A 22290-nucleotide genomic window follows, 5' to 3' on the forward strand; every position below is an offset into this window, starting at 1 on the left:
CATAAGCACTCTATTATGGTTTTGCTAATCACTTTCTTTCCTACACGGAACACTCTAAACAAGTGCGCTTACTGTGCTTACAGAGATAACATTTCAGGATGACTGCTTTAGAGCCTGAAGAGAACAGAGCTATATTATATATATTTAGTTCATACATTTCCCTTGTTTCTCAACAATGGTAACATCATTATCATGGGTGTACTGAATCATCCGATTTTAACGTGTCTTAGTAGAAGTAGGTTAAAATGCTCTCTAGCCTATGACATTCTTCAAATATTCTCAATTCACAATGAGTGTAAGTTAATGTAGAAAAGTGATACAAGTTGTTTATTCATTGAATCTTTCAATTACAAAAATGCATTTTCTTTTACTGTGCTACTGTAATATATGATGAAAGTCTAATTTTACTGACCCTCGTTTGGATATTATGTGACGTATAATTACATTTCAATGTTACATTTTAAAGTTTGTATCAACGTGACAACAGCGATTTGAAGCTACATTTAAATGTAATGTATTTAAATAAAATAATGCATTTGCACATGTTGCCTATGTATGTCTCTGTGCGTGCGTGTGTGTGAGTGTGTGTGTCTGACTGTTCTCAATTAACATTATCTCAGGACATAATTCGATTATGATACAGACAGTGTTATTAATAACAATATTATTACAGTAAGTGCAAATCTAAAACACCATCACACCTGCTATGTCGAAGCATCTCAAAACCCTCTAATTACGACTGCGTTTGGCCTGCTAGTCTGGAATCACAAAATGTTCGACAAATACTCCTTTTTGGTGAGCATACTGACACTTTTTTCTTTTCTTTTTTTTACAGTCACATCAGCTTAAAGAAACAAGCTATTGTGTTTTTAGTTTCTTGGTAGGCAATACAATGCTCTGTATAGGCTGCATCAAATCCGCCATTCAAAACTTACTTGGTTAAAGAGCTTTAAGGACTATTTTTCCTTTTCCACTTCAAATTCCTCACGCGCCTCTACAGAGCAAGACTTCTGTGATACTAATTTTAGTCAAGTGTACAAAAGGGTTCTCTGACTCCACCAGCTTCCGGTTGATACAAGAAAGGGGGGAAAAAACAGCTCCGATGCTTTCTTTGATGGACCAACATTGCCATCAAGCGGCCAATGTTGGGAAGAGCACTAGGAAGGTTTATTTCCCTGTGACGTAGGAGTCTGTGTTTACAACTGTGTAAACAAAACAGAGAAATCCAATAGCTAAATATTTTGGCATAATTTAACTGGAATATTATATTATGTAAGAGACGCCAGCAGCCCGTTCAGTCCCTCCAATTAATGGAATTGGGATGACTGGCGCATTTACAAACAGCTTGTGAGAATGATAAACAGCTTAGTGAGTTAAAAAGGTAAAATAAATCGAGTCAGTGGGCTTGCTACAGAAGAAAGCAACAAACTATGCTTATATTTCATAAGTAGATCTTTAAGAAAGACGCTAGGACAATTGATATATTATTTTTTAAATGTCTCGTTGTAAGAAATTGTATTACTTTAATATTGAATTTAGTTTAGACAATTTTGTCTTATAAAACCTTCGCTGACTGGTGCATACATCACGATAATATACCACCGCTAGATATAAAGGAATTCTATTTCAGAGAGGTCAACATTTAACAACGTATGGAACGTGTGGGAAATCTAAGTTTGCACGGATATAGTTTCCGTTCTCTAAGGGTGGGTTAAAAAATATTTACATTTCGTATTGAAACACGACCAGACTAGTTTTTGAAGACAAATCTGTATAATTTCATGCCAATAAAACGTGGCGCACGCAGAAGGCCACCATAACAGTGCAATAATGTTATGCAATAATCATTTCATTTTCAGTAGACTTATTATTTGGTTTCAGCAATAGTCTTGCCCTGTTTTATACTCAATTGTCTACACACTGCAACTGAAAATATGAACATGTGTCGCCATCTGCAATACTAAACAAATTGGTGGGATGAGGAAATCAGGTAACGGTTTTTAAAACGTATTTTCGACATATGATTTGGACATGGCGTATGGCAGGATGAGCCTGCTATTGTCTGATGGAAACTTGTCCCTGGCTTTAGTTGTCTCTTATGTTATGCTATTAGTGGAGGATATTAACCACCGGTAAATAACGATTTATTAACGTAGCCTATCATTTATTGGTTTGTTTGTTTGTTTGTTCATGTATTATGCTATGGGTCTGTTTGTTTAAATTATTTTACAACATATAGGTCCTTTCATGCACGCACTCTACTAATTAATTAACCTGAAAACAATAAAATAATATACCCAACAAACATAGCCTACTTTGTCTGGTACAATAACGTACGCTAGCCTACAGCAAATATATGCAACCCCTAGTCAGAGTCACGACCTCAAAATGGCAACTTTGTCTTAAACCAAGAAACAATTGCATGTTGTCCATGGCCATTCTTCACGCATAATTTCTCACATTGTAACCACAATATACATATATTTAACAGAGTAAGCTCAATGATAATTTATGTTTTTAATTCACTCGATTTCTATTGATAATATGGTTGTTTACTCTTTCGAAGTATTATATTTTTCTGCGACATTATTTAGGGCTTAGGTTGTGTAAATTATTGATTGGATATTTAGGCCTTTTTATTCTTTCTTGTAGGCCTTGGTGTTTTGATCAAACTAATCCCGGAAAGCCACGTTTCAAAGACGAGGCGAGGGACGCTAGGCGAGGGACGCTATCTTTTGGTTCTCATAAATATAGCTTTAGCAATGGCACATTCTTAACTGGACTGAAAACCGAAAAATAATAGATGTGGTTTCACGAGGGTCAAAGCAGAAGTCTCAAATAAGATCATCACCCAAACTTGCACGTGAATGCGAGGTTATGGCTACTGGCTGCTACTGACTCTCTGGTGAGGACAAAGGAATAAAAGGCTATAGTTTTGGTAAACTGTCAGTAGATTAGAAACACCAGTGCTGGTGGACGTCATCTGGTCTGGGCCATGCCAGACTAGCTATATGCTACTTTGTGCTCAGAATTCTGTAAATGGCACTACTCCAAACATTCTGAATATTGAAGAATGTTGCTTTCCACCCTCTCAAACCCGTTTGCCCCCATCAATTGCAGAAGGAAATCCAAGGTGGGAACTGGAAAAAGGTGCGCATTTTACAAAAGGGAAAGCTGCTCTGTGGCAACCACCTATTGTGTAGGCCTTCCCGATTCCGCAAAGATAGACAATCGGATATTTGGTCACAAAATGGGGGATGGCTCACATGGGTGCAGGGGTTGTAAACAAATTAAGGGTGGTCATCCCAGACGTCTCGCCAGAGATTCTTTTTTGTGACGTTTTATGGCCCGCTATAAGGCGACCGGGGTGCTCTCGGAAATGGAACAAAGGGAGGCGACGAAAAAAACTGGACTGTGAGCCGGTCATCTGGAAGTCCAGATCACACCACTCCCCACACCCCGCGAGGAATCTGGAGCCTAAACAACAAACGCTGTGAACAATAAACGACAAATGCAAAAAAAAGAGCCACTCCGCTAGTATAGTGCACTGATATGCCGAGGTATATCCCGAGACACCTCGAAACGGTTATTATGGAGGACTTGAAACTTTTCCTTTTTGCGCCCATGTTTGCTTTACAGCCGTTTAGTTCTTAACCTTCAGAAATTTATACCCTATAAAGTTTTATTGCAGTCATATTCTTTTATTGCGGCACAGCGCATTGAATTTTCTTTCTCTTTTATGACAGTCGACTTCCCACTCCTCCTTCCTAGCAAGGGCTCACATCCTTTTGCAGTTTGTTTCCTTTCAAAATAGGCCACCCCAAATATAAAGTAGCCAACGCCAAGGAATTATGGGGCCCAATATGGCTTTGATATTGTGCATGGTTAGAGAGAAATGTTTCATATACTACTGATACTTTCTGTTGATATAATTGACGAGTCAAAAATATATCAAAGCACACATCTGCAAGCCAGTGCTTCTGGCCCAATCTTCAAGATGGACGTTTAATTGTAACAGTATGTTTGAGCTATCTGCGTGTTCATTAAGCCATTCTACTCCATCCAGTAGGTCTCCTTTAATCACATTGTTGTTTGAAAAAGTAAATAGATGCGGATCACCTTGGTGTTGGTAAAGTTCTGCAATAAGGAACGACTGGGAAATAAGACATTTTACATAAAAAAAACAATGAAAGCTGACTGACTACGGTGTTGGACAGCAAACCTCTAAGCCTGTGGAAAATTCTTGAAATAAGCCTTATAATCACATCCTGATTCAGCCATGGTAATGATGAATATTTTCCTATAGCCGACAGACCACTATGGTCAGTCGCACCTGAGTGGACCCTGGTGAAGTATGGCAATGTTCAGCCCGCATGTCCATACCACACCTTTAATATTGGGGAAACATACGAGAGGACAAACAAACTGTCACAATGTTTCTCTTTCTGATGTTATCTCAAAATGTCCGCATGAGGCCAACTTTCCTACACTGACAATTCCAAACAAATGCTCTGGCGCACGACAGCATATTTCAGACATATGCCGCTAGTTAAGATGAAATAAAAACGGAACTCCAAAAAACAGCACACATTTTGTTCTCCAGCTTAGTGAGAGGGGTGTTGCGAAGATGTGCGGACATAGACTCAATATGGTAAAGATGGTAATGTTATTTTACACATACGTGTTTGCTGTTGAAATTACACAGTGTTTAAATAAAGACCTACATTGTATCTACAGTAGAAAAAGAAAAATAAACCCAATGATTTACTTTTAATTAAGTGTTGGGCAAAATCATTGCAAATAGCAACACACCCGTATAATGGAGGCTGAAATTTAGGCCTGTTACTGTGCTCGAGAGAGGTTATATTACAAAAAGGATCTGGATGTGGTATTGCACCATAGCAGCCGGGGTGTAGCCGCCCTGTCTTTTCAAACAGACATTGACTGCGGGAGGAAGTATGCGTGGCGTCTGCCTGAGAAGGCGTCATAGGCGCGAGGCCCTCGTGAACTAATGGCGTCTTCTTCTCTTGACACTGTCGTGTTTGTGCTCCATGGTCACTGACGCACGCGACACAAGGAAAACAAGACGATGTGGATATCCATCCGTAGCCTATACCTCCTCAAAGTGGAAAGAAATTAATATGGTGTATATTACTATGCTGGAATCCACATGAACAAAGTAGCAGACCATGAGAGGAAATACACAAGTTGTTTTATTGGACAATACAGTTGAATCTCATGGCATTCTGGACAAAGACATGTAAACAATAACTAAAAATCCAAAAGATTACGTCTATCTGCTCATTCAAGTATGAGGTCCCTTCCCAAACCCGCCTTCTTAGAAATATAAAACGCATTCCATAAAAAGAGCCAGGGTTATTCACGTATTTACAATAAGTTAGACATCTTCTCATCCTGCAAGGTAGGGACAACTCATCTGATAGATCTATAGGCTAGTAATAAAAAACACACACGAGGAGAGCTAAAACGTGATAGTAAGGAGCATGCTCTAATGTAAACATTTTTGCTCGTAACTGGTGGAAAACTGTTAATTAGAGGCTGCGACAGTTACGCATTCCCTGGGTTACTGGCACATTCAGGTTTGTTACAACAACAAATGCAAATTGTTAGATGAATATGCTCAATGTTTCATTTAAATGACAGTTTGGTAAAAGTAATCCCTAATTCTACGTTTCATTACATGTGATACCAAAAGGTCGCTTGTATCAAGTTAGCTGACCATACTAACATATAGAAACATGATTTCGAAATAACTCGCACGGAACAATAATTCATTAGCAGTAAGCCACTGGTGAGATTTCCAGCCAAGCTGTATCAATTTAGATGGGATACAACACGGAGAGTCATTTTCTAAAGACATTTGTACCCGTACAAGGACACTTATCACGAAGAGACCCGGGCACTGCCTAACAGTTTTGTACACAAGACAATTGGTTTTAGTAAAACCTCATGAGCATTTTCCAGTTTCAGAGTAAATATTTAGCCAAAATAATGGACAAATATATGATTACAGCTTATGCGTAATCACACAAGCTGGCGACACTGACTGTTCACGATTGGTAGCTGATACACAATGAGCAAAGCCGTGAGGCAACCTTAGTTCAAATGAACAACAACAACAACAATAACAATATTATTAATAATAATAATATTTCTAATAATAATAATAATGATAATGATGATGATGTCGAAAATCATCTACATAAACTACGGTTGGCTTATTCTGCCACTTCCAATCTTAATTTTAGACGCAACAGCCAGAAACACTCATAACCTAGACACAAATACACTAACCCAATTAATATTACACACCTAACGGAGAGACATAATTAAATAACATCCACTACATTTTCTTTAAATAATTGCCAAATAATCTCGCTGTACTTCATTTTGTTTCTAAATTATAAAACATCATAAAAGAGGATTAGTGTTAAAAAGGAATGATTAAAAATAAATCCAAGAAAAAAAAATGTAGGTAGCAGACACGATGAGAATCCACCATTTTTCATATGTATTCATGGTCACATGAAGCTCATGTTTCAACGCCCTCCTGCCTGTCCTGGTGGAGCGCCGGCGCAGTGCGTCAAACAAGAAATAAGTGATAAAAGTCGCCTTCAAGAGTCTGAGCCCGTGCGACGTGCCCTTGCGACAACCCTTCCCGTTTTCAACAGTTGGTGTGCTGCCCAGTAATAAGTGTGCATTTTATTATATCAAAAAGAAGAAAATGAAAGACAGACACTCTATGCATCATCACCATCGAGAAACGGATCCGACAAGGCATTTGAGTGTGTGTGTGTGTGTGTGTGTGTGTGTGCGCGCGCGTGTGTGTATGTGTGCGTGTGTGTGTGAGGGGGAAGGGGGGTGGCATCCCTCCTTATTCCTTCGGCTGATCCTTATTCATTTTCTTCATTTTCATCCGTCGATTTTGAAACCATATTTTCACTTGTCGCTCCGTCAAGTTCAGCAAGCGAGCTACCTCGTGCCTCCGATCTCTCGTTAGATACATATTGAAGAGGAACTCCTTCTCGAGCTCCAGGGTTTGGTATTTGCTGTATGGGCAGCGTTTTTTCCGAGATGACCGGGCATGTAACCAGTTGGCAGATGGATCTGTACCTGTAAAGATGAAAAAAATAAACAAAGAGTCAAATTGCTGAACTCAGCACACTGTGCTTGATTGAGCATACACACATGAATGACACAGCATCACTATAACATGACACTATTACACACATACTATGGTCTATCGAGGAGATATGAGCAGTTATGGCTTTGAGAAGTCTCCGTGAACTGAACACTGGAAGCAAGTTTGATATGTGGTGTCATGACACAGCACTCCAGTTTGACCTTGGTGCGTGCTTTGGTGGCACTGTGAGGGCACTGTAAATTCATTAACATCTATTTTGAAGTTGATGAGGAAACACGCCGTTGACCTCAAAGAGAGAGAGAACCCATGATACGAATGCCACGCTCGGTCACAGGTATCAGTGCTAGTGCGGTTTTGCGCACCGTAAATACATTTTCAAAAACAGATCTACAAATGTGACGTTTTCATCCCAGTTGAAGTATCTGTCACGACACTCCAATTATGGGCCAGCCATTATTTCGCATATGGCTCAAAGAGCCCATGTGAAGGCAATTACACACAATCACGCACGCCTTTTTGGGGATGCACATTTTGCTTTCCAAATATCCACCCAGCTCTTAAGCTGTGACTAAACCCTTAGACCACAGTGAGGCCTTGTGCCTAGGCACGCTCACTATGCTGCGGTGTCTTGTGGCACTGGATTATCTCCTCTTTAGGACAAATGTGAAGGATATTAAAGTGATGTGATTGTCTGAGAAGGGCCTTATTCGGGTTGGGGGTGTTTTCCCCGGGAATGCAGAAGCGCAAAAAATGTCGTTCTGTAATTTGTACCCCGGTGGTTCTCCAGATAACGCCAGATGTATGACTGAATTTAACTTCATCCACGAAAAAGTGCTTGGCAGAATTGTCTGGTTTAGTTATGCGTCCCTAACAAGAAAGACAACCCATCGTTAAGGATCGTATGTGTGGATTTTATCTAGGAGCGTCAGATATTCTACCTGTTCTGGGTCACTGAGACCGAAGAGGTGCAAGCCTTTGTCCAGCGCAAAGTGGTCCTTCACTGTCCCCTGGAGCACAAAATCACCAAGGCCTATTCACAGCCTCAAATTCAAGGCTTTCCCTACGACCCAAAGTTTCCATCACTGGCAAAGATTTTCTGGGGGCTATGGCCAAGACAGGGATAAAGAGCTGACCCATTAAAAGAAACGCTGTACACATTTCTCTTCCACACCACCCAGTGGGGAGAAACCCAATCGTCTCACGCCTCAAGTCACTGACTTCAATGCCACATCAACTGTCTCCAATATCCTAAATCTTATGACGCAACATTACTCCTATCATGAAAGGGTATATGTCTAGTCAGGAAATGATTGATTGATGTGCGTGTAAAGACGTCTGAGCCTAGTGGACACATATGAGAGGGGTGTGCCATCTTGGTACTTACGAGACAGGGCAGACCCGTTATCCGCAGCGCTGCAAGGATGGGAACCTAGTGTGAAAGTTGTGCATAGACATTCGGGGGGGGGGGGGGGGGGGGGGGGGGTCAATATGAAGTCTCATTATATTTCAAATTACAAATCCATTGTAAGAAGCATTTCGGCGGTATGTTCTTAAGATATCCTTTAGCTAAACAGGATGATACTGGGCCACGGAGCTGTTCTGCAAGACCACGTTGTGCAATTTCTCAAACACACTGGTCCTGTGTTTTAACAAATAGGTAATAAATATAACAACAGTCTCAACTAATATTTTGTTACGGTGTTGTATGAAACACACGAACTACTGTGTCCAATACATCTATTAAATGACAGTGATGAATCTCTACTGATGAAAATAACTACTAAAAACCCTAATAACCAGAAAGCATGATGTGAAGCAGAAAGATGTGATGCATTATTTATGTCATGGTCTACACTGAGTTTTAAATAGAGTGAACAGAGATACAAGATAAATGTGAGATGGCAAATTGTCTCGTTTGTTACACTGTCCTCTAGTAATGTCACCTTATTGCTCCTGGAGATGAAGCTTTCATATTAGCAGGCGTGTTATTGCCTTTCTCCACGTTGAAACTGTGTCGTATTTTATCTTTTCTTTTTTTACTCTTCCGTTGCTGTCCCAGAGAGCCCACATACAACAATTAATGGGGATGTTGGCTCCTCTTATAACTTAATAAACTTCGCAGGCAATAACTTTTTTCCCTCTCACGTACCACTGGAAGCACAAAGAGGGACGTGTAATTCCCAACTTCATTGCCTTAGCTAGTAGTTTATTCTGGAATTCCGCCCAGAGCAACACAAAGGGGAATTCTTTTGCGCACCGTCCATTAGACCTCACGTTACGTGAGCCTATTCCGTGGAATAAAATCAATGTTCGTTTCCACGGAGTGAATCGAAAATGGCCATCTGTCAGAACGCTGACCACTCCGTTTCTGAGATGAAGCATCAGATATATGTAGCTCGCCTTTTTTAAATTTGCCTCAACGGGTGCGGTACAGTTATTTCTATAATCAAAAAGGGTCTTTTTTTCTACACGGGCGCTTTAGCGGAGGAGTACACATGAAGAAGTACCAGTGTTGCCCAGCCAGAGAGTCTGATGAATCATCCATAGCTCATACCCTGAGTCTGTGCTGTGCTATAAGGGCAAAATAGCTCCCTTTCTCTACGCTGGATATCCCTCAGTCTCCCACGCTCCGCTATGGACACAGGAGACCCGGGGTTCAATGACTAACATCCCGACGATAAGTCTTCGGCTTAGACAGACGAATCTGCTAGTCAAAGGCCAGAATTTGCGTTTCACTGGGAGTCGACTGCAGATTTATTCTGTGGTATTTAAAGGCAGACCTAGCCAGCATACGAGTCATAAACTGTCAGCAATATTATGCCTCTCCACAATCATAATTCTTCCTCAGCCACGCGAGACAGGTTGCTTCTTTCATTAACCAGCACGGTGGAAAAACAAGAGACCAATGTGTTTTTAGTTTTTGGTGTGAGTTTAACACAAATCACACAGCCCAAGGATGAGAAACCTTATTCGAATGCCAAACTAAGACGCCGAATCGAGTGCTGAAATAGTGGCTGTGTCGTAGTGTGGCGTGTTCGCAGTTATAGCTGAATTAAAATGTGGCTGAAATAAAGAGAACATTTAAGTGCAGTGAGGCGCAAATAACGAGTTCTTGCTCTTTCCCAGATTCTTAGTTTACGCACTCCCTGTTTCATACCACGGTATCTCTACCCCTCTCTTAACGCTCACTTTCTCTCTCTCACACACACACACACACACGCGCGCGCGCGCGCACGCACACACACACACACACATACACAGAAAGAGAGACCATGCCAAAAGTCACACAACTCAAAGAGTTAAGACCACTGCCATACAATTCCATTCAGTGCCTGTTGGTCTCCTAAAATCGAGGCGCACGTGCAATTCTGTCCACCTATGAGGGGATAAGGGCTTAAGTTCCTGTTGTAAAGCAAGACCTGAAACTTAATATCAAATGCACATCACCCCATAGCTGTTTTGATACAACAGAAAGAAATTGCATCAATGCAAAGACTGTCAGACCAAACATAGCTGCCACGGAGCTCTATGACTCTCAGTCTCTTTGTTCCCGTTTTATGACAGCATTAAAAGCTTTACAGACTGTTCACTTCCTCGTTTTATAACTTACTTTGATCTGGCCCCTCTTTGTCCTCGCTACCTTCGCAAATGTCCTTATTGTCTTCGAACCCGGTGCCCTGGCCGGGATTCAGCTCCCTTGACGAGGAGGATTCCAAAATGAATTCGTGTCCCCCGATTTTGGTGGGCTCCCCGAGATGCCCCAGTAGCGGCTCCATCTTGACCTGCCCTTGTCCGGGTAGGGACTCGGCAGTTCGCGGCGCGCAGTCGAGCCATGAGCGGAGGTATCGGCTGTCCGTGGAAGGCACGGGCTGAGTTGGTATGTACGGGTGGTACACCGCCGGTAAGCTGTTGGAGGCATGGGGACTGAACGGGCTCCAAGAAGAACTGAAAACGGGAGGTTTGGGTTGAAAACTGCAGGAGGGAAATTCGGGATGCTCGCCATGTCCCGGTGGCCTGGAGCTGGAATACTGCAAATTGGAGAACCTGGCCGAGGTTGGATCTTCATTCTCATGACTTATGATGGAATCGACATAGTAGTTGCTTAGAGTTCCAGAAATGGACATTCTCGGACATTATACAACGCACGGTTCATTGAAGGGAAAACATGTAAGAGAAAACTGGGTATTTTTTTCCACGCTACTCCTTCAACTCTCTAGCCAACAAAGTAGAGCCAGGCTGCTGTGTTGTGAGCGCCGAGCTAAATGATTGGTCAGACTTTTTTCACGAGCCTGATAAAGCGTCAATGGGGCGTAAATCACTCCGCCAGGGGCTGCGCGAGCTCTCCTCCTCTCGCGCTATCCATATTTTCCCTCTAAATAAATTGTCTTGTTTATGCAATATGCAAAATGGGAGTGTGTCTATACATCACACTATATCTACCGACTGGCGATGAAAATTCCACTTAAAATTTGCATCGCACTGACATTATGTGGACATGCGTGTGTGGGAACAATGAGGAACAAATAAAAGGGACAATCATCTTATTTTGGCTCACCTGATTTGCATATCTGTTTAAACGTGAGAAACAGAAGTAAAAAAAAAAAAAGGCTTTGCCACATCTGTCTATTTCATCCAGCACATGAAATTATCCGCAGCTTTCCAAATCTAACACATACATTACGAATGCTAAAGCCATTGGCCTATCCAAGTTCATCTATTTCTAACGACGCGATGTTATGTCATAACACTTCTGTGATGCGTTTTATCCTCGGACAATTGTTTATTTTCTCTAACTAATGCCGTGACCCATTTCACCAGAGGGGCGTCAGGCTAAAATAGTGCCTTATTGGAAAATTAACAGTAATTTTTCTTAACGAGGGTATTAAACACCACCGCGCGACAATCCCGTGTATTTATAGAAGAAAGTACTTGAACTTTTTGGTCGTTTAATACTATAATAAAATACTACATCAGGCAGCTTTGATTTTTATAGACCTGATATACTGCCTGTGGCGGAGACCGTAAACGACTCTACTTCAGCATTCCTCCCACCAACCGAAACGCACTCTCTTCTCGCAGTACCTAATAAGTAGCCTAAACACGGAAGAATTTCAACTGGATAGATAACTTTAACATAATGAAACATTGCGAGGCGTTACGAGGTCAAACAGCGACATGTGAGGAGTTCTCTAGGGCCACAGTTTGGAACCGGTGAAGTATATTTTAGTCCTGTTCATCGCCCATTTTGAATGACTTGGCATTGAAGAGCGATGCCGTGGCCTCGATGCAGACTTCCCTGCTCCTACCGCGTCGCGGCGAGAAACCATTTTGCCTCACCGAGCAACTTCAATTTAAGATTCAGGCCGTTCTTTATTTGAAGCCTAGAGATCTGCATAGTGCAAACGATGAGTCGGGCCATGTTATCACTTTCAGTTTGGTGTTTTGAACTGTTAAACTTCGACGTTGTGAGCTTTTGCGACAGGAGCAGCAGCATATTTATGAGCACCATGGCTTTTAACTATACTACACTGGCATAGTTCTTGTGTTGTGTTTACAAATGTGTACAGAATCTATTGCACAGTGCTGGTGATAATTTGACGCACTTTGCTCCATTACAACAGCAAACAGTGCCAAAAGTATAATGAGATACATTTTTCTTTAACCCCCACAAGAATGTCTTCTCACCGCAAAATGTAGGCCAGTAAATATCCAAAGTAAAGAGCCTCCGAACGCTCATTGCAATTATCCTAACCAAAACTATTCTGCTTGGAAATAGAACACATCTTAAAATACTTACAATATTTGTTTTTCATTTAAAGTGTGTCGCCTATCCGAGGACAGCAACTAAGGATGAAAACAGCACACAAATGCATCATTGCTGGTTTCATAATTCTAAAAGCGTAAATCAATTCCCGTTGCATATCTGGGACAGTTTATGTTAAACACTGTACAATTCATGACAAAATTAGGCAAATAATTGCTCCTATGTGAAATAGCCATTGCAAAGTTTTTGAATATGTTTTATTACTTAGACTCCTTTTGTGTATTGGAATTGGGAGATGGTACAGAAAGTAGACATGAGAATATCGAAAACTAAAATGTCTTTCCAGATGCACTATGATCGCTTAAAGAGCTTGACATTAAAGGTAATTGTTGTGGGTGCGCTTAACATTGCATCATAAGCGGTTATCCCTGACACCAAACGCTCTGCATTTCTCCTTTTTAAGTTAGTGAATTAGTTACTTCAAAGAAACAGCTACACACCAAAGGTCTCACAAAAACAACAAAAATATGATTGCATTGTTTTGTTTTTGTAGGATTTGATACTGATGTTACCCTAATCAGTGTGCGTTCTGTGGTGTTTTATTAAACAGCGTTCTTTTCTCCAGCGCATATGGATAAGACTGACTGTATCTTCTGCTAGGTAGCTGTATTAGACAGCTGTCAACGTTCAAAAGGGTCAACAAGTTCAAAAGTTTATGACGTCTCAATCTCCAGTGGACCAAATAAATCTTCGGTGTACAAGGTATTTCACGTGGTTCGTCAGATTTCGTCGTGATAAGAGTAGGGGTGTAAGCCATAAAGGAATGAAATGCCAACATGTCATTGTTTTATCCCTTCCTGCTCTTCTGCGTTGGGCTTTGTCGACAAACTACATGCAGTTCTTAACACAATTATTAAAGTTATTTTTGTATTTGTATGCCTAATATGGTTTTTTACTAAACTGTAGTCTACAAACAGTCTGTTAACTGTTAAGACTGCTACAAAGCCTGGGCTGCTCAACACACTGCCTCCATATCCTGCCACTAAGGCCTAGACTAATCCTATTCCAACAGAATACTATACAAGATGACGGGTCAGATGACTAAAATATTACTTCCTGAAGAGGTCGAGAAAAAAAATGGGATTTATGTATAGAGCTATATGGCGAACTAGCTGCTGGCGTCAAAATGGAACCATAGTTGTTGGGGCAGACTGAATGAGAGGAGAGGAATGTGATCATTTCAACGTGAACCACGCCATGAGCTTCCTCACTTCCACACTTCCACACTAAGGGTTTGAGATTTGTGTCCGTGTGTGCGTGATATGCCTCATCAAAGTCCAGTGTTGTTTTTTAATATTTGTAGGATTGTTCATTTTAAACGTCTATTTTATTCATCTACCCCTTGGCCTATATTGTATCAGACCTAACTGTTATTAATGTTAGTGATATTAAATCGTGCATTACTCCATATAAGATATTGGGATATTAAATTCATCCGAAGTTTATTAACAAATCCAGGGTAAGTTTTGTACTTAATTTATACCTTAGGCAGTAGCCTACCTTAAGGTTTCCAGGTGTTTCCCAGAACGTCCTAAGCTAAGGAAGGCTTATACCTTCTCTAAGAGATACTTTCGTAAGGTTGGTCTGGACCACTCTTAGTTATACCTTAACACAGTTTCAGATAAAACTAACATTTTAGAGCATACAAATGTTGTGTTAGTGTCTGGACAAAGGCAATATATGTGTTGTGTTAGTGTCTGGACATATGTGTTGCATTACATTTTGTGCTTTATTAAATAAGAAACATAGGCATAAATTACATAGCTGTTCATTTTGAATCCCTTGCGAATACAAATGTATGAGTAACATCCTACAGTCGTCTTTATCTGGGAACTTTTTTATTTTATTTTGACTTGCATAGTATTTCTTGCTGATCTCACCTGCGCTCCGAGTCATGGCCATAATACTGATGTTATGCATGCTCAAACATACGTGAATGACAATAATCGATTCCAGAAACATTGATTCAGCCTCTTAAGGTATATGTAGGAAGGTTTATCTCAGGGGAACTCTTAAGAGATGGTTTGGGAAACGCGTAGAAACGTAAACAACTTTAGTAGAGTATACCTCTATACCTTCATGAATCGCTAAGGGACACCATTACTGGGACACCCAACCAAGAATGGAGATAACGGGGGGGAAAAAAGAAAGTTAGGCTATTAAAATTACGGAACGCAAATAAATCTTGTGTTGTTAACAGCACAAATACAACACATAAATCATAAAATGAATGCTATTAAAATAAAGTGCAATGAAGATGCAGCTCTTATACTTAAATATATTTAAATATACTGTTTGATTGTTTATATTGCGACATCGTAGGTCAGAACCGACCACTCGCTGCCTAGTCCAGGTAACGTTTTATAAATTTCTCTTTATTATGTTCGACAAATTGTGGAAGATAATTAATATGGGCTCAGACAATCTATGAAAACCCACTGTCAAAACAAACTTGTTACACTAAAGAGGGGTGTTTGTGAATTGGGATTTTGTAATGTTTTATTGTATATGTTTTTCATTGTCACTCTGCGACGGTTCCATCACGGACAGTTACTTTCTTCTTTGATTCCAAACCGGAAATATTCTGATAAAATGTTCTTTTTTAAACAAGATGCTTATTGTTTCTATTTCATTTACTCTATAAAGTATTTTGTTGTGGATAGCAGATTCTTCTTCTCTTGAATGATTTATTTAGAGAAATTGTTGAGGTTATTGGCAACTGGCACAGAAACATTTCTGTTAGCTCAATTGCTATGGAGAGGTTTAATGAATTAAAAGCAATGTTACATTACCTGAAAAATATAGAGGTGATTCAAACCGCAGTATGTTGCCACAAACAAGTATGGAAACAAAGTCGTAGGCCTGAACCACGAAACACACACGCGCGCGCGCGCGCAAACAAACACGAAACACTGCGCGCAGACACACGAGACAGACGAATCATAGTTAGACTATCCCAAATATCCCCAATCTAAATATCTATTTCTAAATACAGACTCATAAAACACACTATGGCCATGGCTTATTATGATAAGTGTGAATACCTTATCTCTTCTGATTCTTCATAAACACAGCTGCATATGTGTAGAGCTATAGCACGCGTCCACAATACTATTAGTCTACCTTATATAAAACAGACACAAAACAAGTGAAAGGAAGATGGAAAAGTATACACTCTTGACTTTTATTTATAATCCCTTGCAATATATCAACTACTATTTTAATTTCGAAACGAGATTTCAATACACACGGGGAGGACGTCATATATCAGTGTGAAAATGTACTGAGATGGTTGAAAGTTAATGTGCTATAAAATGGAGCTCTGTGCACACTGGTTCACTCCCTGGCGCAAAGTAAAATCAAGCCGGTGCGAAAATGAAGCAAAGCCCTTTGCCATGTTTTGTCCTGATTTACTACTACTGGGCGTCTCTTTTCATAAGGGCCCTACGACTGCAAATGAACTGGTGGTCACAAAGCAACCTTAGTAAGGAATTCGTTATACGCCTCATGCAACAGGTTGGGATTGGCTACAGGAGGTAAGATGGCGACCATACAAAAAAACAGCTGAATATGGCAAAAACAACTGAAGAAAAGTATTAAAATAGCGGTGCTACTTCTTTTACACAACTTACCAAGTTCAAGCCAAACGTCTCTGACGTCTTGTTGGTTCCCGCCTCGGTCCATTACGTGTGGGCTTTGATGCACGTTCCACTGGATTGATTCAGGCAGTTTCAGGTTCCTGCGATATTAATCGTCCACCCCAACAACTTGAAACTACCTAAATCACACAGTAGCACAGCCCTCCCCGTGTTCAGTGGCAAGACTTTGGACGCAAGCCATTGGACTGGCCTACCAAGCATAAGAACATGGTGACAACTCAAGGGTGAATTTATTTGAAAGTGTACGTAGTGCGGTGTTTGAAGCGATGGAATCGGCATATTTTGGAAATAAATGCTAAATATAACGGGAAGAAATACAGAAAATAAAATCAGTGATGTAGCGCAGGCCAGGGAGGATGGCCAACGTGGTTCTCTGCAGACACTTACGCACGTACATTTTTCCCTTGAGTCATTTGAGAAATCTTGAAGACAACGCTGTCTGATAAAGTAATACAATCCTATAAGTGCACCCCCTCCTCTATGTTGTTGGAGCTGTAAAGTCCGGCTGTCGAATGCCCCCCCCCCCCCCCCCCCTAAAGGCACCAGACGGCCTAGTGACGTTGAACATTGTGTCTTCTCAACATGGCCGTTGTCTTAGCGTTGGCTGTGCGACCTCTTCCTCTTAGTGGCCTAAGGAATACCATATGGTTCCTCTGTCTAACCCCCCATATCTACACGTCCGGTTTGCTAAAGTTAAATAAAAAAACACCAATGGCATACAAAAAACCCACCAAAACAACAAATAGCAATAATGCTACATAAACTTGCAGTTAAATGTTACACAGATCAAAATATCCAGGAAAGACATTCCATGCAGGCTATGTCACCATTCGGTGCAGTGTCCACATCCTCTTACATACCTTCACATTCCATATTACAAGCAACCATAGGTCACACATTCACCTACAACAGCTTATTTTCTAAATTATGGCGAATTCCTTGCCGTAAAGCGGAAATTATTTGTCTGTGTCGGAGGGTTTGGGCATGATTGTTATGGATGAGGAATTACAGCACCCAGATGCGGAAATATAGACGGCAGCGACTTGGCTTTTGAACTTCGACCACTTCTGTATTCAGAATCATGACATAAAGATAAGCCACCAATCCCAGGCTGGCCATCGGCTTACTGTAAACAATTCTTACAAACATCTGCGGCTATTGACTCAATCGCGTATACACACAGGCCTACTTGGGATAAGTCCTCTACTTTTATTTTGACATTTTCCTGGAGCGTTAGAAAATGTATTGAAGCCTATTTCATATATCGTCTGTTGTTAGCTACTGGAAACTGAATTTGATTTTAAATGCGATGAAATATACACAAAGATCTAAGTTAAAATCGCTGTCATGTCCAGGAAATGTATCATTCTTTATTCAAAATGCACTGATAAAAAACACAAGACAAGACCAGCGACCACAAACATCGAAATACATTCAATCATGCTCCTAAAGAACACAAAACGCTGACCAGAATTTACAGCGAAGTTTACTGAATTCATACTAATGTCCGTATATTCAGAGGTGAATTTCTGAAGGTTTGCTAACTGTTACATTCCTCACAAACCCCTTAGGTCAATGACGTTGTGCTCCTTGTTAAAATTAGCATTTCGCTTGCAAACACACCTATGTCGACCATGCATTTGAGAATAAATAAAATATAGTGCTCACGTGATAAATTAACTCCTGTTTAAGTGTGTCCCAAACTTCAGAAACTGTAAACAGTATAAGTCTTCAAACCATGAAGGCATTTCTGGCGGTTCCAGCAGAAACAAATACGTCCCATATGTGGCCAACATGAAATATGTTTCAACGTATTTTTTTTTTGTAGTGTATAAAGTGCTTTTTGTAAGATGTGGCTGGACAAGCGAGGAAAAGACTAAAAATCACATTCTTCTTAAATATTCTATCAAAATAAATGTTCATTTCCAGTTAACACTGGGACAGCAACGTAGGCTATAGCCATGCATGAGTGCTGGTGTTCGTGTTCTTGTCCCTTCTGTCGTTGCATCAATTTAGATGTTGTCTGACTCCTTGGCTATCCAGGAAAGAATGATACAGTATTCCTTCCATAACTAGTTGCTGCATCACATTGCATCGATTCTGCGTATATTTGTGCGCTCCATGTAGGCTACTGTGTGAGCTAGGCCTAACTCTCAGGGGTGAGTAAATGTGATTCTTTAAATGGGAAAATGTGATGTGATGTCCCTTGTCCTGTGTTCCCTGGACATTTTTTTCTGCTTCATTCGGCGGTTTTGAAACCATATTTTCACTTGGCGATCTGTGAGGTTCACGCCCCGACTGATCTCCAGGCGGCGCTCGCGAGTCAAGTACATATTGAAGAGGAATTCCTTCTCCAGTTCCAGGAGTTGGTGTTTAGTGTAGGGGCACCGCTTCTTTCGCCCCGCTTTAGCACACAGCCAGCCGCTCGCAGCGTTTTTGAATTTATCCTCATCTGCTGCAAGAGAAAAGAAAGCGGGGAGGGTTGTTATGATTTTTCTCCACTGTATGCAAATCACCTATGTGGATGTGACGCTGACACTCGAAGATATCACCTGGATATGTCTGTCATTTTATGGCAGGAAACAGTGTGACAAGGCTATGTGTGTGTGTGTGTGTGTGTGTGTGTGTGTGTGTGTGTGTGTGTGTGTGTGTGTGTGTGTGTGTGTGTGTGTGTGTGTGTGAGAGAGAGAGGGTGTGTGTTGGTTGTGTGTGTGTGTGTGTGTGTGTGTGTGTGTGTGTGTGTGTGTGTGTGTGTGTGTGTGTGTGTGTGTGTGTGTGTTGTGTGTGTGTGTGTGTGTGTGTGTGTGTGTGTGTGTGTGTGTGAGAGAGAGAGGGTGTGTGTGGGTTTGTGTGTGTGTGTGTGTGTGTGTGTGTGTGTGTGTGTGTGTGTGTGTGTGTGTGTGTGTGTGAGTGAGTGAGAGAAAGAAAGTGAGAGAGACTGAGAGAGAGAGAGAGAGAGAGAGAGAAAGAAAGAAGACCACCGACCTAAATAAATAAATAAATAAAAATGAGGAGTAGCCTACACAGGGTTTTGGACACATCTTCGACTGACAACCGCAAATTAACAAAGGACAAACAGACGATAATTCTTTATTACTGTATGTTTGTCAGCCAGAAGTGCGCAATAGCACACAGGTCATGTCTGTCGACCTTATTTATAACTGACACTTACAGATAAAAACGAATTGTTCATTAGAAACCAGTGTATCATTTTTTACGTACAGTCCACAGAGGATTGCTTAGGCAGTCTCATTCTTATGTGCACATTTATAATACGTTTTTAAACTGAATCTGACTTTCAATTCCCTTTCAGATCGCCATTAATATCTTCTAATGTTAGGCTGTGTATACTGCTATAGATTTTTAACTGACAAAAATGTAAGTCATTTAGTTTCACTTTAACTGATTTAGGCTTGGTAGCCTGTTTTAACTGAATTTTAGAGTTATAATTGTGCAGTATAGTCTTAATATGAGACTGGGTTAGCAAAGGTCGATTATGAGTCATTCATTAAGCTGCTATGACCATGTTTTCAGACGTAACCATCCCAGTGTAACCTATTTGAGTTACACGATGTATTTCATAGGAGTTATTTTTTTAAATACACATAATAAACTGTGCTGTTAGGCATAGCAAAATACGCTCTCCTAAACGCCGTAGTCCTGAAAAGGAAATATCTTTCACTGAGACATTCCGCTGCGCCAAATGATTTGCACAGGTTATAGGCTAACATGTAGGGAAAAAAGTCGCAGTAAAAAGTGATTGAGCCGAGATTTTCAGAAAGTGATGATTTTACAACATTTGAATACGTGACAACACACTATGACGTCAATGTGGAAAAGACCGTGTTTGGGAATAGACTGGAGCCTAGGACTAGGCCTTTCCGTAATTCCAAAATGAACGCGTAACGCGTTTAGAAAATATGTATAAATTAGAAGATGCTTCAGTAAAATACCAGTTCACCTCTATATTTTGACTCAACTAGTGCTAGGGTATGAGCTTCATTTTAAAATAAAAACTGAGCATGCTACCACAGCCTATTGCACACCTGGCAGACTACAGTTCCTATGGTTCACAAAGGCGCCTTCCGCTTTTTTTGATGTTTTTAAGGGTGCACCGTAAAAAGGGAGCAATTTAGTTCGACTGGGGCGATTCAGCGCAATAAATTAATCTCGAGACTGGGCTCCTTTCATGCCGCGCCTTGCCCTTCCCTTTCAAATGCCTCAGTGAAAAACATCACCTTGTTTTGGTCGCAAAGAAGCGTATTTCCTTGAGGCTATTGCCACGGACGTCGTTTTATCTCCCTCAAGGTTTTTAAGACCCTTCTCTGATGTTAGTTTCTCTCTCTTTCACTCACTCTCTCTGCCTATTCACCCACCTTGTGTGTCCTGTCTAGGCGTTTTTTCAGCCTCGGAATAATCTGTGAGGGGGTTGTCTCGTCGTAAACAAGAGTCTGCGTCGTCTGTGTTGGTTTGACTACCGTTGAGCGTCATGCTGCAGCTGCTATCGCTCCGGTGGCTTCGACATTCACTGTTGTCGACTACTAAGTTATCGCTAACAAGCTTGCCGTCAGAGTCTGGGCAGGGCTGCGCAGGGAAATTCAGGTTGTACAAGTGGCAAGACTCTGCGAGGGGTGCAATCGGCGAGCTGGTCGGGCGCAACTCCTGATCGCCGTACTGGTGAAGTTTGAGACCTTGGTAGGATGTGTCCGGGCGAAAGTAGCCCTGAATGGGACCTGTGCCGGCGCCATTCATGGAGCTCATTCCTGTCATGAGTCTCGTGAAGGTTGGGACGTCTGTTAGCGGTCTGGAGTGCTCGTCCGATTCCAGGGGGAAATAGGAGGAGTCATCTTTGCCTTTGGAAGCGCCAAAAGGGCACGCGCTCACCTGCGGAATACGGATGGGGCTCATGTGAAGCTCCCTCCAGCTCACCTCTCCTTGGTGAAATTGGTGCCGCGGCAGAGCCACGGACTCCTGTGGCTGTGACGATTGCTGCTGGTTCATTGTTCCAGGGAGCACGGGAGCCCAGTCCGGTTGGACTTGGCCCACTGGTCTGGCGTGGACGTCTTGATAGACGACACGGGGGGGATTTTTCGGACCGAGGCTCATGAAAGAGTTAACCGTGGACGCCGTGAAAAAGGATCTTTCGGAGCATGACATTGCGAGGGCATGTTTTGGCGAAGGCGAAAGGGTCGTTCTCAATTGGCTTTTCAACCAGAAAAGCATTCTTGAGCTGCTTCCTGTTAGGGGCCCAATAGCGGCTGGGGTTCATGGGCAAGCTCCTCCCCTTGCGGCGCTGGTTTAATTCAAGTGCTTGCCAGGGTCTCCCTGCCAGACCCTCCAGTATAATTGATTTTTAAAATATGTTGCAGATTCCACTCCTTTCAAAGATAGCCATACACTAACTTCCACTCCTTTCCAGAGGAAAGAAATTTAATTTTGATATTGGCATTGATCACATTAGGGCTCGATTTTCTATCGGTGGCTGTATCAACTGTAGACCCTGTAGAAAACTGTAGAAAAGTTTGTAGTGTCCTCTATTTAGCCCCTACAACCTGTGCATTCTAATGTGTGTGATCATTTAATGTCTCTTTTTAAAGTTCATATGAGAAACGCATAACGTAGTTCTTTAGGTCGAGGCTACC

At 41.4% G+C, this 22290-nt stretch overlaps 2 protein-coding genes across 4 annotated transcripts; both read right to left on the reverse strand.

Annotated features, from left to right (window-relative positions):
* Nucleotides 1-5214: 5214 nt before the first annotated feature.
* Nucleotides 5215-17177, reverse strand: hoxb9a (homeobox B9a). 2 transcript variants are annotated; one of them, XM_012841873.3, is made up of 3 exons: nt 10776-17177; nt 8550-8594; nt 5215-7134 (listed from the first exon to the last, which is right to left on the reverse strand). In XM_012841873.3, exons 1-3 carry the CDS (start codon nt 11287-11289, stop codon nt 6896-6898), a joined length of 798 nt encoding a protein of 265 aa, XP_012697327.1. In that variant the 5' UTR covers nt 11290-17177; the 3' UTR covers nt 5215-6895. The 2 variants fall into 2 exon arrangements, with proteins under 2 accessions (XP_012697327.1, XP_012697328.1); XM_012841874.3 differs by lacking the exon at nt 8550-8594.
* Nucleotides 17178-17998: 821 nt separating this feature from the next.
* On the reverse strand, nt 17999-21846 carry hoxb10a (homeobox B10a). 2 transcript variants are annotated; one of them, XM_012841877.2, is made up of 2 exons: nt 21025-21846; nt 17999-19100 (listed from the first exon to the last, which is right to left on the reverse strand). In XM_012841877.2, exons 1-2 carry the CDS (start codon nt 21803-21805, stop codon nt 18826-18828), a joined length of 1056 nt encoding a protein of 351 aa, XP_012697331.2. In that variant the 5' UTR covers nt 21806-21846; the 3' UTR covers nt 17999-18825. The 2 variants fall into 2 exon arrangements, with proteins under 2 accessions (XP_012697331.2, XP_012697329.2); XM_012841875.2 differs by having other exon boundaries at nt 17999-19103.
* Nucleotides 21847-22290: the final 444 nt, after the last annotated feature.

Source organism: Clupea harengus, chromosome 1 (genome assembly GCF_900700415.2).
Source record: "Clupea harengus chromosome 1, Ch_v2.0.2, whole genome shotgun sequence".
Taxonomy (NCBI): domain Eukaryota; kingdom Metazoa; phylum Chordata; class Actinopteri; order Clupeiformes; family Clupeidae; genus Clupea; species Clupea harengus.

Bases quoted from the DNA above. Each gene is read 5' to 3' on its own strand.
- hoxb9a (XM_012841873.3), bottom strand. From the start codon at position 11,289: ATGTCCATTTCTGGAACTCTAAGCAACTACTATGTCGATTCCATCATA. The intron at 8,595-10,775 runs GTAAGTTATAAA...CTTTCACACTAG, and splicing joins CAAAGAGGGGCCAGATCAAA to GTTCCCATCCTTGCAGCGCT. The intron at 7,135-8,549 runs GTAAGTACCAAG...TCATCTTTACAG, and splicing joins TAACGGGTCTGCCCTGTCTC to GTACAGATCCATCTGCCAAC.
- hoxb10a (XM_012841875.2), bottom strand. From the start codon at position 21,805: ATGTCATGCTCCGAAAGATCCTTTTTCACGGCGTCCACGGTTAACTCT. The intron at 19,104-21,024 runs GTGGGTGAATAG...TTTCTCTTGCAG, and splicing joins GCCTAGACAGGACACACAAG to CAGATGAGGATAAATTCAAA.